The following is a 17868-nucleotide window of genomic DNA, read 5'->3' on the forward strand; positions in this document are numbered from 1 at the left end:
TGTTGATCAGTCCATATAAAGAGAAATAATTTTAAGGCAGTAAGATTATAATCTTTGTATAAGGGTAAGAAGCAAGATGATTTCTGCTTAGAATAAGCAAGTGCACAACAGAAGTGATTGCCTCTGACTCTCAATGTTCTCTCTTTTAACTTAAACCTCCTTCCAGCTTCAGTTCTTATCATATGAGGTCAGGTGGAAGGGTGTATCACCTTTACCACAATCACTAATTCATTAAAGGTTAATAGTGAAAAGTGCTTATTTACATGATGAAACAATGGAAGATTTTTCTTCTCATGGCTGGCTAGCAAAGAAAACAATGAACCAATGATTATACAATTAATTATAATGTTGACAACTGCTATGAAGAAGCTAGAGGGGCTCTGAGTAAAAATGCTAATCTAATCTGGTTAAGGGGCTGTGGGATGGTCAGAGAAGGCTTCCCCCCACCAAAAAAGACATTAAAGCCAAGGCCTGGAGTTCCCGCTGTGGCACAAAGGGATTGGTGGCATCGCTGCAGCACCAGCATGCAGGTTCCATCTCTGGCCAGGCATAGTGGGTTAAAAGATCTGGCACTTCCACAACTGCAATGTAGCTTGCAACTGCAGCTCAGATCTGATCCCCAGCCTGGGAACTCCATATGCTGTGGGGTGGCCAAAAAAAAAGAAAAAAAAAAGAAAGAAAGAAAAAAGAAAAGAAAAAAAGCTAAGGCCTGAGCACTGGGTGGACTTGAGTTGGGCCAAGGGGTAGAGGCTAGGGTGAAAAGGGGAGGCCCTCAGTGCCTAGGACATAGCAGAAATGTGCTAAATATCTTGCTCCCTAGGAAGGCCTGGAAGCCACTATATTAAGTAAAAGAACGTCAGCTTGGTAAGACTGCCCACATCCCCCAGGAAAAGGCACAAGATGAGGCCAAAGAGATAAAGGGGGGGGGGTCAGGTGTGCCCTGGAGACCCCTGACTGGACATTGGCTCCCAGATGGCCCCTGTGGTCACCAAAAACCACTAAGTGTAACAGGAGGTTGTCTTTGTCCCCTTCAGATCTCCCTTTCAGCCCTGTACTCTCGCTTTGAATACAGCTCTGCCAACCAGCCCAAGCAGATCCCTGGGGGCCATCTCCACCACCAGTCAGTCACTGACTCCTACAGACTCAACAACTATCTCCACAACCTGATACCCAACCTCCACCTCACATGCAAGGCCTTATTCACATTCTCATCAAGGGGCCTTTACCTGAATTACTCAAGTCTCCCAGCTTTCATTCTTAACCTCCTCTAATCCTCTCCATAAAGGCACCAGAGTTATCATTTCACTACTTAAAAGCCTTTAGTATTCCTCCACTGTACTCAAAATTAAATTAAAATCCCTTCAATGGTAGGTAAAGTCCTTCAAGGTCTGGCTTCCAACTTTGCAAATAAGTATAAAGCATAAATATAAATAAATATAAAACACATAAGTACATATAGATAAAAGAATCCAGGAAACAGCAAAATGTTAACAGAAGCTCTCTCTCATGGTGGTGGGATTCTGGATGATTTCTTGTAATTTTCAAAGCTTTCTATACTACATGTAACCTTTTGACAAACAGAAAAATATGTATTATATCATTTAAATGACAAAAAGTATTCTTCTCTATCCTCCCTTCTTCTAGCCTCAAATGCAAATGTTTAATTTTGGCTACACTGTAAAGAAGATTTTATAATTACCAAGGTAATTAAAAAAGGAATCAAAGTGGAGAACTGTAAATTTACATGGTAAATTTTATGTTACATATATTTTACCACAATTTAAAAAAAAATCACAGGTCCCGCTGTGGCACAATGGGATTGGCGGCGTCTCTGCAGCACCAAGATGCCAGTTTGATCTCCAGCCCAGCACAGTGGGGTAAAGGATCCAGCATTGCCACAGCTGCAGCACAGGTTGAAATTGCAGCTCAGATCTGATCCATGGCCCAGGAACTCCATGTGCCACAGGGTGGCCAAAAGACAAAACAAAACAAAACAAAAAAACTCCTCAAAATGCAGTCTGAATAATTCCTGATTCAAAGTGTTCAGTTGCAGGAGTTCCTGTTGTGGCTCAGCAGTAATGAACCTGACTAGTATCCATGAGGATACAAGTTCGATCCCTGGCCATGCTCAGTGGGTTGAGGATCCAGAGTTGCCATGAGCTGTGGTGTAGGTCGCAGACGCGGCTCAGATTCTGCGTTGCTGTGGCTCTGGCGTAGGCCAGCAGCTGTAACTCTAGTTGGACCCCTAGCCTGGGAACCTCCATATGCCGCGGGTGTGGTCCTAAAAAGACAAAAGACAAATTAAAAAAAAAGAAATTAACCAAAAAACTACTCTTTCGGCTACGAAGACAACCTCAATCTTCACTGCTTTCTGTCTGTCAAGTGGCACTCTGGGCAGTCAGCAGAGAAGTGTGAACACAGTGTTGTGGTTAAGGGTACAGATTCTGGTGTCAGAGGCATCAAGCTCCACCAAGCAATGGGGGATCCTGGAGACACTTATCTTATCCCCGTTGGTCTGATTTTTCTCACTTGGAAAATGAGAACAGCACATCTTTCACTCTGGATTTCTGAGGACCTACTGAGATGTTATTTGTAAAGTACTTCACCCAGAACCCAGGCCCCAGCTTGGACTCAATCACTGACAGATATTATTATTTCATATATTTGGTTTCAATAGCAGGAATCCTTCGATTATTTCTTATGTTTGTAAGCTAATTCATATTATCAATCAGGTGGAAATACGAATTCAGGTACACCAGTTAAAAACTTTAATCAAAAAAAAAACTTTGGGGAGTTCCCGTCGTGGCGCAGTGGTTAACGAATCCGACTAGGAACCATGAGGTTGCGGGTTCGGTCCCTGCCCTTGCTCAGTGGGTTAACGATCCGGCGTTGCCGTGAGCTGTGGTGTAGGTTGCAGACACGGCTTGGATCCCGCGTTGCTGTGGCTCTGGCGTAGGCCGGTGGCTACAGCTCCGATTCAACCCCTAGCCTGGGAACCTCCATATGCCGCGGGAGCGGCCCAAGAAATAGCAACAACAACAACAACAACAACAAAAAGACAAAAGACAAAAAAAAAAAAAAAACAACTTTGTATAATCAAGAATACACACCTTTAACAACAACAGGCTCCTTAGAGTCACAAAACAGTACTGAGAAATGTTGACGACACAATGATATGGTCCCCTTTCCCCCTCCAAAGTCAGACCGTCCATCAGCATTACTGCTATGCCTGTGAATGTTGCTGAATAATTTGAAATACACCAAAAGAATCTGCCATGGTGGCAGGTTCAGTACCATGCTTACCAAAACGCTGCATGCCTGAACTAACCGAACTAAACCTGCCAGAACCTCCACTTGCTGAAGTGAGAACACAACTGGACGAGAACACGATGGCCCTACATCCCACTGGAACAGATGACATGCAGGATCCACGACTCGAGTGGAGCAGGATTGTCTGAAGATGTATCTAAGACTATTTCTAGGTCTGAAATTTTCCACTGATTCCCCCCTCAGCAAGTATTTATTGAGCATCTACTATATGTAAGGCACTGGCATCAAAGCAGAACAAAAGAGATAAAAATCCCTACCTTCAATATTCTATCTTACGAGATAGATATTCTGTCTTATGAGAGCAACAATTTCTAATGATCTGCAGTAATGGGAAAAAGGCTAGGCAGTAGAGAAATGAAAGACAGAAAATCCTCAAATCTAAATTAAAGAACACATTTCAATGACCTTTCCTCATACCACAACTAGAGCTACACATTCAAGGGAAACAACTGCTCCATATTCTAAGTGTTCTTGCCCATTCTTTACTGAAAAACAAGCTTGAGGTAGTATCAAGACATCACTTCTAGAAAATAAAAAACTGGTCAACAGAAAGGCTTATGTTTATAAGATGCCTCTAATCAAAATTACCTATCAACTATTCTAAATCATCCTTGTCTGCTAAGATGACCTTATTTACCCCTAAAATCCTTTCTGGGAGATATAAACAACCAATAAACTTCTTCCCAGCACACAAGATTAAGTCCCTTCCCTTTGATTCTAATCTGAACAAAATAGAGAGTAGCTGTCAACTGTCCTTCTTAAAATGATGACCTCTCATAATCTTAAAAGCATTATAGGGTAGAGAACACATATGTATAAAGTGCTTGGTGGTATATAGTGTCAAGGTGGTAGAGCTTTAAAAAGGAATCCCCAGGAGTTCACTGCTATGGCTTGGGATGCTTCTGGGCTAGAGTTCTATCCCTGGCCTGGGAACTTCCATATGCAGTGGGGCGTAGCCACCCTCTCCAGAAAAAAAGGGAGTCCTCCAAAGGAATCTCCCTCCTCTGTGTGGGGATGAGTTACTGGCACTCAAATACTGGAGGGTGAGTGTCAGTGGAGGAGGAAGGGAACGCAGCAAGATCATAAGGGATCTGCGGATTCAGGTTACATCTTCCTGAAGGTAAAGGGACAGCTCTCGCCCCTACAGGTGTCACCCCTACACCAGTCTCAGGAGCACAACACTCTTTAATGCAATAAGCTGGGTATGATGGCAGCCAATACCCCACAGTCTACTAGGCTGGGCTATGTGATCTCAACCGTTCAACCTTCCAAGACTCGGAGCATATTGGGCTTCATCATCATTCAAAGCTCCAAGTTAAGCTTAGGCCTAAAAGCTACAGAGAAAGTCCCATTCTGGGCCTGACGTTCTAGGCGTGATTCAGTAAAGCTCAGCTTTTTTTTTTTTTCTTTTTCTGTTTTAGGGCCACACCTGTGGCAAATGGAAGTTCTGAGGCTAGGGGTTGAATTAGAGCTGCAGCTGCTGGGCCTACATCTCGGCCACAGCAAGGCCAGATCCGAGGCAAGTCACTGCAATGCCGGATTCTTAACCCACTGAGCAAGGCCAGGGATAGAACCCACGTCCTCATGGATACTATTGGGTTCGTTAACCTGCTGAGCCACGACGGGAAGTCCAAGCTCAGATTTTAAGCTGTCTTATTCACCACCATTCTCAACAGCACACAGAATCTGCCCTGAGCCAATGAGCAATATAAATGGACTGTACAGATGAACTATCCTCAAAAGGAAAATAGCCAAGTGGTGAGGTTATGATAGTAAGGACAAAGCTAGGATATAGCAAAGAAGCACTTGGTAGTCAAGATCTGCCAGATTCTAAACCTCAAAGAGTCACAGATCATTTGGTACTTCCTGGCCAGCTGGCAGAATCTGGGGGAGGAGATTCTAATAGGAGTGGGTGTTGTGGACCTGGTGAGAGATAAGAGATGATGGTGGCAGGGCTGAAGGGTGAGAGGGCACAAGAAAGGAACATTCAGTCACAAAGTTTCCGGTTTGCTAAGATCTGGCAAAGGTATTAGTAAAAGGAAAAAGCACAAAAATATACAATCACTTAGAATGTGTGGCAGAGTTTTACGCTAATTATGTGATTAACATGGTGAAAACCAAAGGCAGAGTATACTGCAACTCAACACAAAACATAAAAAACCCTTTAAATGTCTTGCTTTCACATAAAAAAAAGCTATCTCTTCCAATGCACTAGACTCTAGCTTGAATCTTACAAACCTGACAAATGAATATTCATGTTCTCCTTCCACAAAAACCCTAAAACGCACTCACCATGGCTCCTCTATAGTATGCTGTAGTGATGGTTCGAAATCTTTCCTGGCCCGCTGTGTCCCTAAAATTTGAAACAAAGGAGAGAGTGGTTTGAAAAGTCATCACCAGCATGGCTGAGGAAAGACTGTGCTGAAGGGGATATAACTGTGGTCTGCTCACAAACGCAGCAGTTTCAGGGAGAAGGGAACGAGACACAAAGGGAGCCTGTTGTGCGGCTGGGAGCTGGAGGCGGCGATGGCCACGGGCGCCTGTCAGGAGCTCACAATGACTTGGATGAAAAACTTAGACCTTGACGGTAAAAGCAGCAGTGGGAAAATGCATGGCCCTGCTAGGAACTGGCACGTTTTATTACTCAACCACGTGAGGGAAAGAATAGAGAATAGTTCTAAATTCTTGGACTCCTAGAGGCAGTTCTAATCCTTTTTTATAAATGCCTGATGATTAAGGCATTTTGCTCTCTTGACTGAAAGTCTGATTTCTGTACAAAGCAAGCAACTGGGCTGGACTTACTACTGTGTGAATTCTGCTCAGCAGAGCACGCTAAAATGGATCTACTCAAGAACTTTTTCAGGTATAGAGCCTGTGATTAAATGAGACCCAGGAGTCCAACACATAATTGCTGAGATGTTTCCAAAGACTTCAAAATATAACCACCTCAAAATTACATAAATTCCTATATATTCCTGCTTTTTGGCTGATGGTGTACCATTAAAATACATTCTTAAAAATGCAAATGGTTCCAATTACATTTACTGAAGCCATCGCTAATAAAGGAAGTCAAATTTCCTTGGAATCTGAGAAAATCAATATTCCTAAATTTGCCACTTCCTGTCAGAACTAATTTCATTCCCTGTGCTATTAAGACAAAACTAAATTGTACAATTTGATTGCTTTTAAAAAAATAAGCATTTGGGGAACTATACTAAAAATCTAATTCATACTAAACTCAAATGAGATGAAGGCCCAAGGGAAATGTAGTAAATTAAAAATATTTATAAATATCTTAACATTTACGGATATCTTACAAAATACTTGCACACACTGCTCACATGATGCCCACCGCAGCCCAATGTGGTGGTATCACCATCATCTTTGTTCCGCAAAGAGGAAATAGGCTCAGGTGGGCTGTGGTTCCAGCTCTGCCACTAAACAGCTCACAGCCTTGAATGAGACTCAAGCATCCTAGGTCTTGGATGTTTAGTGCAGGGTCATGCCTCACACTTTTGTCATCTTATCCTGCCATCCTCTCACTCATCAGGATAAAACACAGTGGCACTTGTTTGGTACTCAGCAAACGAATCATGGGGAAAACAGAAGCCAAGCACCTTTGAGTAGACCAACTGTATATATATATATATATACATATATACATGCATTGCATTTTAGGTCCACATCCATGGCATACAGAAGTTCCCAGGCTAGGGGCTGAATTGGAGCTACAGCTGCCGGCCTACGCCACAGCCACAGCAACACAGGATCCAAGCCGTGTCTGCGACCTACACCACAGCTCACGTCACCGCTGGATCCTTTAACCCACAGGCCAGGGACCAAACTGGCATCCTCATGGATCCTAGTCAGGTTTGTTAACCGCTGAGCCATGAAGGGAACTTGCAGACTAACTGTATTTTGATTCTAACATGCTACTTGATTTAGAACCAGTTCTGCAGCAAGGATGGATAAGAAACCCTACTATCCTAAATGTAGGTCATGAAGATTGAATGGACACTATTTTGCTGCCAAGAGTATTGATAAATAGTGCCACAGAGTTCTAATTAGCTAATCACCCACAGGCTCCTACAAACACTCCTTATTATGATCAGAACTACACAGCACAGTCAGAGATTCTCTGTGTTTCCTTCTTTAAAAAAATCTTATTAAACATATTTAAATTGAGACGTTCCCGTCGTGACGAAGCGGAAATGAATCTGACTAGGAACCTTGAGGTTGGGGGTTCGACCCTGGCTTCACTCAGTAGGTTAAGGATCCGGCGTTGCCGTGAGCTGTGGTGCAGGTCATAGACGTGGCTCGGATCCTGAGTTGCTGTGGCTGTGGTGTAGGCCAGCAGCTGTAGCTCCAATTTGACCCTAGCCTGGGAACCTCCATATGCCGAGGGTGCAACCCTAAAAAGCAAAAAATAAATAAATAAATAAACAAACAATCTAAGTCCTCATTTTCTCCTCTTTGAAAGAAGGGCTGGTGGATTTCAACATCCTGTTCCAGTTCTAATCTGGTTCTGAAATTCAAAGAAAAGCAGCCTAAGGAAAAAGCTGATACATATATATTACTTTACTCTTTTGCCCTGCTTCCTTCTTAGTCTATGATGCTCAAAATTTCTAACCTTTGTTTCCTGCTGTCCTCATCAAACATTAGGTCCATAAACATCACCCCCCCAAAAAAAAAAAAAAAAAAAAAAAAACCCTCAAGGCTCCAAATGGCCCTATACCGAAAGAAATTAAATCAGCTTATAGGGGGTTAAAAAAAAAAATCTAGAGTTTGAGTTCAAGCCAAAAATACTGAACTAGGCAATCGGAGTGAACCATATTTATTCACTACAGTTTGACAAATTTTTTAGGAATTAACCAGTCAGAGTTGTGTGATCATAAGATCTTTGCCTTGCATATTATAACATGAGAGATGAGAGGCATGTCTTTTTCCTCCCTTATTCTCCAGTGCAGTGTTTCTCTCTCTCTCTCCTTTAGCTGCAACTGCAGCATGTGGAAATTCCCAGGCCAGGGATCGAACCCACACTACAGTTGTGACTTGTGCCACAGCCATGGCAATGCTGGATCCTTAACCTGTTGCACCACAAGGGAACATCTCATTTTTTATTTAAAGAATAGAAATTGTCAAGTGATAAAACAGTGGAGCTGGAAGGGAACCCGGATGTCCTCAGTCTGACTGACCAATTCACAAATGAGGACAAGGAGGCCCTAAGAAGGGAAGCCAGTGGTCCCAAGTCCTCATTTAGAGGCTAGCATCTAGATGTGCACTTCATTTGGGGGTTCCCACTTGCCTACACTTTGCCTTGTGTGATTTCACGGCTGCAGTAACTACAATGAAAAAGTGACTGACATGGTTTAGAGTTGAGTTTCCTCCCCTATAAAATTAGCATTTTGGAAGAATGAGTTCCCAGACCTCTCTTCTGGCTATAAGAGTTAATGAGCGATATTATCCTTCCCATCCCACTCTTGGTGGAGATATCTTTCCTATTTCCCCTTGGTTCTTTTTTTTTTTAAGATTTTTTTTTATTATAGTTGATTTACAATGTTCTCCTCTTGGTTCTGACAAAAAAAAAGATGTTCCAGCTACCACAGGATATATCTAACTCAACACAATTCACCCTGTAATTCTCACTTCCAATTATCAACTAAGGCAGAAACATGGAGTGCATTATGTTTTTTTTTTTTTTTTTTTACTCACCATATCTGAAGCTTAATTTTCTTTCCATCCAGTTCTATCGTTCTGATTTTAAAATCAATTCCTGCCAGAAAAAAAAAAGACATGCTAAATTTCTTCAAATAGAATCCAAGTCTTATTAGGAAAAGGACAAAGATTTCTATTGAAAAAAAGCTCTCCAACGCACTGGAAAATGTGAACACAGAGAGGGTGTGAACGGTATGTTTCCTCTGAATACAGGCTGAAGAAAGGAATGCTAATTACTCTGCAAAGAATTCCCACACATGTTAAATGCAACGTATTATACGCCTCATTATTTTGACACAAATGGATCCCATCCCTCAAAGTTACATAATTTAGACAGAATGAGAACATGCCATATTTTCTACTTCCGGAAATACATATAAACAAAGCTTCCTACCCACCCCTCATGCCCTGTCTTTCCCTAAAGAAGGCCTTGAAGACCTCTGTCTTCCTCTACCTCCTTCCATTTGTTTCTTTAGAATCTGCAACTGGCTAAGGAAGAAAAAAACAAACAAACAAAATGCAGGGAAGCTGGTAAATTCATTTTATATAGTTAGCAAGTATTTTACATACACTTTAACAAATATCCCCTGCATTTTACCGGCTAGAGCTAAAATAACTAAAATAATTTTTATCCCTGGCTGTCCTTTAGAATTACCTGGAGAACTTTAAAAAAGTAAATAAAAACAATTGTGACTAGGCCTGCTTGCTTCCCCAATTTCTGAGATTCTGACTTAATTAGCCAAGGGTGGGATCTGTGCACCAGTAATTTTAAAAGCACCCCAGGTGATTCGAACCTGAAACCAACATTGACAGCTCGTACGTGAGAGCCATTTGTGGCTCCAATGCTCCAAAGTACCACTCCTCTTTCACCTCTTTTCTCCTACTATGGTAGCTCAAAACTTACTCAGCAAATTTAACTACAAAGAACCACAAGAACCCTGACAAACATCAGCAGGCTCTATCGTTCACCAGGAACAGGCTGCGACTCTTTCCAAAGGGACGAGTTAGTGAACACGACTTGGTTGCAGTTTGTTAAATTCTCATCATCTGGCTACTCGGCTTTGTTTTAGACTTTTCTATTCTATCCCAGTCTCTACAAAACCCCTTCAAGTGGTTTCCAAGACATTTCAAGGAAACATGTCAATGACATATCCTCTAAAGTGACTTAAACATTAACTGCAGCTATTTCGAGGGGAGAAACGCCTTCAACGGCTATATTACTACAATATTTCTACATATTAATGTTGAGAAAAACCAAAAAGGTTGCTTGCTAGCTCCAGCTTTATATAAGGCAAAGGCACAAACCAAGTGGAACTGCTCCATCGTCTCTGCGTTTCACCCAGGGAACCTTTTCAAGTAGCTTGTGAATCTTGAAATAGGCAACAATCACACCCAAGCTAATCTAGCAGAATAGTTTTCACTCTTTCCCCTCCCTAATAGCCGTGTAAATGTTAACAATCTGATACCCAATATTCCCAGTTATCCAGCTCACATTTCCTCCTCTAAGGTACCTCCGTACTGCAGGATCCGCAGTGGCTGAAGCAAAACTGAGCAACGTAGCATGAATATTATTAACATCACATTTACTGTGTTCATCATTCATTTAAGACCTAACACACACTGATTTTTATTGTGCTCTCCAAATCCAGGGTAACAATAACCCTCTAGGGATTCTCCTCTAGCCTTTCTCTTTTTGGTCCCGCCTCAGAGAACAATGCCCAGAACCTGGTAGGCAATCAGTAAATGCTTCTTGAAATAAACAGTTTAAAAAAAAAAAAATCACAGTTTTCCAAATTCTCAGAAACAAAAAATAGAATGGTGGTTATGATGGGCTGAAGGGAGGGGGGAAAAGGAGAGCTGTTGTTGAATGGATACAGAGTTTCAGATTAGCAAGAGGAGTTACAGATAAGCAAGACAAGATGGGTTTCACAACAATGTGAATATACTTGACACTGAACTGTTCACGTGAAAACATGGTTAAGATGATAAGCTGTATTTTATGTGGATTTTTTTGTTTTGTTTTGTTTTATTTTACCACAACAGAGAAGAAGAAAATCTCATGACTTTCAAAGTACCTACTGGATATCTGGAAAATAACTTTCTTAACTGGAAGGCAAAGGCATCCAACAGTTCATCTTTTAATAGCTCATTCACATTTCAAATAAAAGATGGTGTCTGTCAAAACTCCAGGCAAATAAATACTTTTCCTTATTCTGTTTTACTAAGATATAACTCCTGTTTTTTCGAGGTTGTTTTTACCTGTGGTCAGGAGTCATGGGCAACTTTTCCACCTTTGCGCAACAAAGCCATTTAAGTCTCCCTTAAAGTCTCGGTTACTCTCCGCTTATCTGAAACATCAAGGAAACTCTACTGGCCCAGCTCTTTCTTTGTTTTTTGTAATTGTTAGAAGGATTACCTTTCTGTTTTGTGAGGAGGTTCTACCATTCATTATCTGTGATACTTCACCATCAAGTCACTATTCAGAGGTTTTCAATGTTTTGTAAGAGTTGAGAACTGGTATTTTGCTGTGGTTGACAGTGCTGTCAGGAGCCAGCTGACAGACAAATGCTGTAGAGCACAGTCAAACTAGCACAACCTGAATTTCACTAAAAATGGGAAATATCATTCATGGATCATTGAGAAGCACTGGCCCTGGAAGTCAAACGACCTAGACTGTAAATGGGTTCTGTCATTAACAACTTTTTAGGAGGCTGCTTACCTCCTCTGAACCTCCATGTTCTCATCCATAAAAAAGGTTGAGAGGATCTAACTAGATAAATTTGATAATGTGTTTGTGCTGTGGAACGCTGAAATTCCCCGCAAGTGTGAGATATTACACATTCAGATGCTATTACCCGTTAGCTCTTGTCACCTTAGCCATGGATTAAGGTAATAGTTTCCCAGGGCACCGTGCCAACATCTCTCTGGGTTTAATTCCCCTGTATGCCACTGTGCGAATAGCTTTCAACAATCCCTGTGGCACTGTCACCTCCCTATTCAAGAAGTCATGGCTCCAACTTCCTGGGTCTGGCAATCCAGCCTTTCCCACCCAGACACACCCCACTCCGGACCCTGCCACCCTCCCAGCCTCTGTGTCTCTCACTGGGCCCGGCCCCTCCTCCCCTCTGCACGTGCACAGCCAGCTCCCTTGGCAGCCCTCTCAGAGGAGGGCTCTGCACCCGTGTGGTCCTCCCCCTCCTTCCCTCCTCAGCTCTCCCCTCAGCTCTGTCCATCCCAACCTCCAGGCCTCACTTTTGCACAGCAATTCCATCCTGTGTTACCAATATGTGAACATACTGCTCTGAACTGCTCTCACAGCAAGCAAGGGTTCCATCCTCCCTTTGCCAATTAGGTTGCACCCAGAAACATGTATAGAATAGATACTAAATGAAAGGGTAGATACCCTTCTGTCATCAAGTAAAGGTTAAGTGTGGAGAGAGCTACAAAAACCTTGAGAGTTCTAAGTTTCATGCATACTCTAGTGACCATAGTAAGGATGCTGAGAAATCCTATTGCAGTAAGAAAAGGAAGACCTCTATATTATAATTAATTTGATAGTAATGGCAGTAGGATACAGAGTACATTAACACTCACTCTAAAGGAAAGACAACTTCCCGAGGCTACTCCAAGGTTAAAAGAATAGCCAGTCATAAGAATAATAATATAATGATATCAATCAGGATGCTTTCTACTGCAAATAACAGAAACCTCACATCAAACTATCTTAAGGTAATTTGTTGACTCAGAGGACAAGTCCAGTTGTGAGTTCAGAGACGGCTCCATCCAATAGTTCCGGCTCATTTCTCTGTACCTCCTTTGGCTCTGCCCTCATGGGAGTATCCGTTTCATCCTCTGCCTGAAAGCAGTTCCTGACTACAGCAGCAATACTGAGCAGAAAAGGCATCAGCTTCCTGTGCCTCTCTCTTAAAAGTGAGGAAATATTTCCCCAAGCCTCCTCTCCTCCACGTCTCATTTCTGGATTTATAACCATGGGAATGTCATGTTCTGGGGAACAAGGCTGAGTTTCAGAACTAATTACTGCCACAGGGCAGTTAGCAAGAGAGGATTAATCTAAACCCAGCCCTAAATTTAGATTAATCAAGGCCCATCCCCGGAGCTGGGTCACCCTCCTGACCTACAAGGCTGCTAAAAATAGAAGAGAGAGAGGAAAAGCTGTTAAATCAATCATAATTATCTGTTAGAATAATACAAATTTAAGAATATTTTTATTCATAGTTACATGAATGGAAAAATTATAACAGTTATCACTACTATCCTAGCATGAATGTTATTAATTTTATAACTCCAGTACTTCTCTGAAAGTACTTCTGCCTAGAGTTCAGCCACGAACAAGAGAACATGAAACAGGAACTGCCACATCTCTGGGCTACAGCATGATGTTCACTGCTGGGAGGGTCCCCAAGGCCACGGCTCCAAAGACCCGACTTGCACTCTAGCCCCAACTGATGAGGGATCGCAGAGGAGGAGGCAGCGCATCAGCAGCAGCAAGAACCACAGCCCATCCTGGCAGTAAGGGAGCAACTTTTTTTTTTCCCTTTAAGGACTCTACAATTTCAAAAATACAGCTTCTGAAGGGCATTATATTTAGGGTCAAAAAGCCCTTTGTATTTCAATAGCATTTTAGAAAGCATCATTTTTTGGCAGCACATAATACGATAATTCATGTTCAAAATGACAACCCTGAGTCATCCCACCTCATGAGCCATCCATGGGCCAGCAGGCTGCATGCAGCCCATCCAGCCAGAAGCACAGGCAACAGTCTACTACTCTCAAAAGATAAAAGCCCACTGTTGCTTCCATGTTGCTTGAATATGCCCTGATACTAATTTCTTGATGGCTTTAAAGAAGCACCAATTTTCTCATTAATATTTCTATCATAAAATAGAAAATCTAAATCATAAGAAAACATTCCCATGAGACCCAAAGCCATTTTTCATTCTGAATTTAAACACACACATTCTCTAATAGATTTTTACTTTTTCTAAATTGATTCTCACACTAAGAGTTGCTCATCACTGATACATATTATGTATCATAAGGAGGCAGGGAAGCAAGTATGAAAAGAATCATAGAATTCTAGGCCTGTAAAGTAGCTTAGTGATCATTTTGCCCCAGCCTCTCTCTGCGCCAAAGAAAACTGGAGGAGATGCAGCAAGACACAGCAACTTACCCAGATTCACAAAGCCCAATTCAGAATGGGGTTAGGACCAACTTTTGGCAGTTAAAGATCAGGCCTTCCTGAAGAGATTGTACCAGAATGTCCATGTCTCCCTGAGGAGGCCTCCTCTTGAAGGGCCATAGCAAAACACGAGCCACAAGAGAAATGCCCACCAGGAGGAAGACAGCATGCTCCATAAGGAAAGACCAGGGAGCAGTGAGCAAAAGCCATGTGTATCAACACTGAGTGACTCTCACAACAATGACAAGTGAAAAGAGCAACTGCAGAAATGCACAGAGTCAAACCATTTCTGTAAAACTTCAATACCAAAAACAACAGTATGTATCATTTATACATCCACCCATGTGTAATTAAAGTATTTTAAAATGTGGGCGTTCCCACATTTTACGTTCCCACATAGTGGCACAGCAGATTAAGGATCCAGCATTGTCACTACTTGTGGTGTGAGTTTGATCCCTGGCCCGGGAACTTCTGCATGTCGCAGGCGTGGTCAAAACCAAACAAAAACAAGTATGTTAAAATGCATGAGAATGATTATGAACAAAATCAAAATAGCTGTTTTTTTCTGGAGAGAAATAGAAAAGGATAGATTAGGGAGGGGTTCATGGAGACTTGGACTCAATTTATTATTTCTAAAAGTGAGTGGTGATACATGGACATGGGAATGTTTTATATTAGGTAGATTTTTGTATGCCTGAAATTGTTCATACTTCTAAAAAAGCAATGATTAGTTACCTGGAAAAATGGCCTAAGGAGAGAGGCACATGGCAGAAGAAAAAAAAAAAATTTTACAGGCATCTGAGAAGATTCAGCCTAGGGAAAAGCAAGCACCACTCCCTCTCCAACTTGTTCAATATACAGAGGGCCTTGGTGACCAGCTATGGGGGGATAGCAAGACCAAATCAGGTTCAGAAAGTGAGGGGGCAGATGAGGGGCTTGGGGTAGCAAGGAGTTCTGGCCACTCAGATTTCCAGTGGGGGTTCAAGGACATTTTCTTCCCTGCCTGGAAGAAAAGGAGCTTCCATTTAGGCCAAGGACCATCAAAGAATGCACATGTGGTCACTGCTGGCAGTGGCACTGTAGGAGGGGAACAAAGGAACTCTGATTTTCCATCAGAAGAGGTTCAGGCTGGGGGAATCGGGTGGGGCGGGGTGCCATGCACCTCTGAGTGGTTTTTGAGGCCTCTGTATGGTTCAGGGTAACCCACAGGAACAAGAGCTGGCAGAGCTGGCACTGGGGCTCTACCGAGGGGATAAGGGACTAAGCACTTGCCCAAAGCACTGCTTAGCAGTTAGTTCTCAGAAACCAGAGGTGTACTTGGAGGCAGCTGAGGGAGGGCTCGGCTAGTAAAATAAAGAGGAGGAAACTCTGAATCTGGCCCAAGTCCACAGTTAACAGACCTTAGAGAGAAAGGGAGCTTGGAATGAGTGGTCTTGTGCTTCCTTTCCTTCTGCAAATATGACATGATTTAACATGGAGAATGAACAGATGGACAAAGTTCTTTCACACGGAAGTCAAATTACTCAGCCAACAGATATAAAACATAACCTTCTCAGTTTCAAGAGAATGGGGAGGTGGCCAGGGTTTGTAAATGGGCTAAAGGGTACCACCGCTGGAGTGTGGGAAAAACCACGAGGAGAGACTAACTCTCTGGGGCCAGCCAGTTGTCTTGACCTTCAGCAAGCTGTGACCCGATGCATTTTTGCTCTGCGGGTGCTGGAGCTTAGAACACACTCTGCTCTCTCTTCATCTCAGGTTGCTTGGGGAAGTTTGCTGCCTGGCCCAGGAAATTTGGGGGTGGAGAAACAGTAGGGACCCTCCTTCAACTGAGGTTTTAAACATGAGATTCCCACTGATACTCTTCTAAAAGTCTTAATGTGGCTAAAGGCAAGAGAGCCATGGGGAAAAAAAATCAGATTTCTGGAACATTTAGCCTTTTGATGAATGGCAATGTAAGACTGCAATGCGTGGTTTTAACCCCATGACACACATCAAGCGAGAAAAAACAAGGGTCATCTATCCCCTCTGACCTACTTTAAGAAGCAGAAGTTTTAACACTGTGCTTTTACAGTTAAAAAGAAAAAAATGTACTTTGTTGCAACAGTACATTTGGGAACAACAAACATCTATGATTCCAGGCTCTCTGAATATGAGTTATGCAGTTTGTCTATTTACATTTCAGAGATATTCCATAAATAGAAAAGAAAAAGTTTCTCAAATATTGAAATCCACTTTAAAGAAATGCTACATTCATTTCCTTACTCAAGATTTGTATTATTAATGATGAGGATATAGTGTAGATGGATCCTGCCAGTTTTGAAACTTTAACAATCATATTTTGCTTATGCTTTTTCTGTGGACTTTTACATATGGAGAATAATAAAATTTTAGAGTGGTTGACTTTAGGATAATTAGGTAAAAATTCCTAATTGGAAAAACAGATTAGTGAAATAGGAAAAAATATAAGCCATAGATTGAAGCTTTAAAACATTATTTTTCCAAAATAAAGGACTTGGAAAAAAAAGTATAAAAGTAAAAACAAAATTTAAGCATGTTGTGACTCCGTGGTAATGAACCCAACTGGTATCCAAGAGGACTTGGGTTTGATCCCTGGCATCACTCAGTGGGTTAAGGATCTGGCATTGCTATGAGCTGTGTTGTAGATCTTGGATGAAGCTCAGATCTGGCATTGCTGTGGCTGTGGCATAAATCAGCAGCTACAGCTTCAATTTGACACCTAGCCTGGGAACTTCCATATGCCATGGGTTTGGCCCTAAAAAAAAAAAAAAGAATGTTACTTAGATTGAAAGAGAGGTTTATTTGTTTATTTATTTTTTATTTGTTTATTTGTGGGGGTTTTTGGGGTGGGGGGAGTTCCTGAGTCAGGAATCTAACTTGCGCCACAGGAGTAACCAGAGCCACAGCAGTGACAAAGCTGAATCCTTAACCCACTGACCCACAAGGGAACTCCCAACATTTTTTTTTTCCCCAGCCACACCTACAGCATATGGATATTCCCAGGCTAGGGGTCGAATTGGAGCTGCACCTGCTGGCCTACACCACAGCCACAGCAATACCAGATCCGAGCCTCATCCAAGACCTATACCACAACTTGTGGCAATGCTGGATCCTTAACCCACTGAGAGAGGCCAAAGATTCAATCTGCATCTTCATGGAGACAACATCAGGTTCTTAATCCACTGTGCCAGAGTGGGAACTCCCCAACATTGTTCTTTTTAAAATACACATTCTATAAGTTCATAAAAGCATTATTTCCACCAAGTAACAACTTTGCTGCATATATTTAGAACTATTCTTTGGGTTTTATGATCACTGACAGCCAAATATGTTAGTTTTGTTAAATCCAACATTGGAAAGGAGATTTTTTTTTTTTTTTGGTCTTTTTGTATTTTCTAGGCCTCCACCAGTGGCATGGAGGTTCCCAGGCTAGGGGTCTAATCGGAGCTGTAGCTGCCAGCCTACACCACAGCCACAGCAATAGGGGATCCAAGCCACGTCTGTGACCTACACCACAGTTCACGGCAACACCGAATCCTTAACCCACTGAGCAAGGCCAGGGACCGAACCTGCAACCTCATGGTTTCTAGTCGGATTCGTTAACC

General features: G+C 42.2%; 1 protein-coding gene across 1 annotated transcript in view; it reads right to left on the reverse strand.

Annotated features, from left to right (window-relative positions):
• RAB8B (RAB8B, member RAS oncogene family) overlaps positions 1 to 17868 on the reverse strand; it is a 67372-nt gene that overhangs the window by 11194 nt on the left and 38310 nt on the right. The window contains exons 2-3 of the mRNA XM_001929029.7: positions 9043 to 9103; positions 5623 to 5683 (exon numbers count right to left, since the gene is read on the reverse strand). Of these exons, the coding sequence (XP_001929064.4) occupies positions 5623 to 5683; positions 9043 to 9103 (122 nt within the window). The remainder of the gene's footprint in view (positions 1 to 5622; positions 5684 to 9042; positions 9104 to 17868) is intronic.

Source organism: Sus scrofa, chromosome 1 (genome assembly GCF_000003025.6).
Source record: "Sus scrofa isolate TJ Tabasco breed Duroc chromosome 1, Sscrofa11.1, whole genome shotgun sequence".
NCBI lineage: Eukaryota > Metazoa > Chordata > Mammalia > Artiodactyla > Suidae > Sus > Sus scrofa.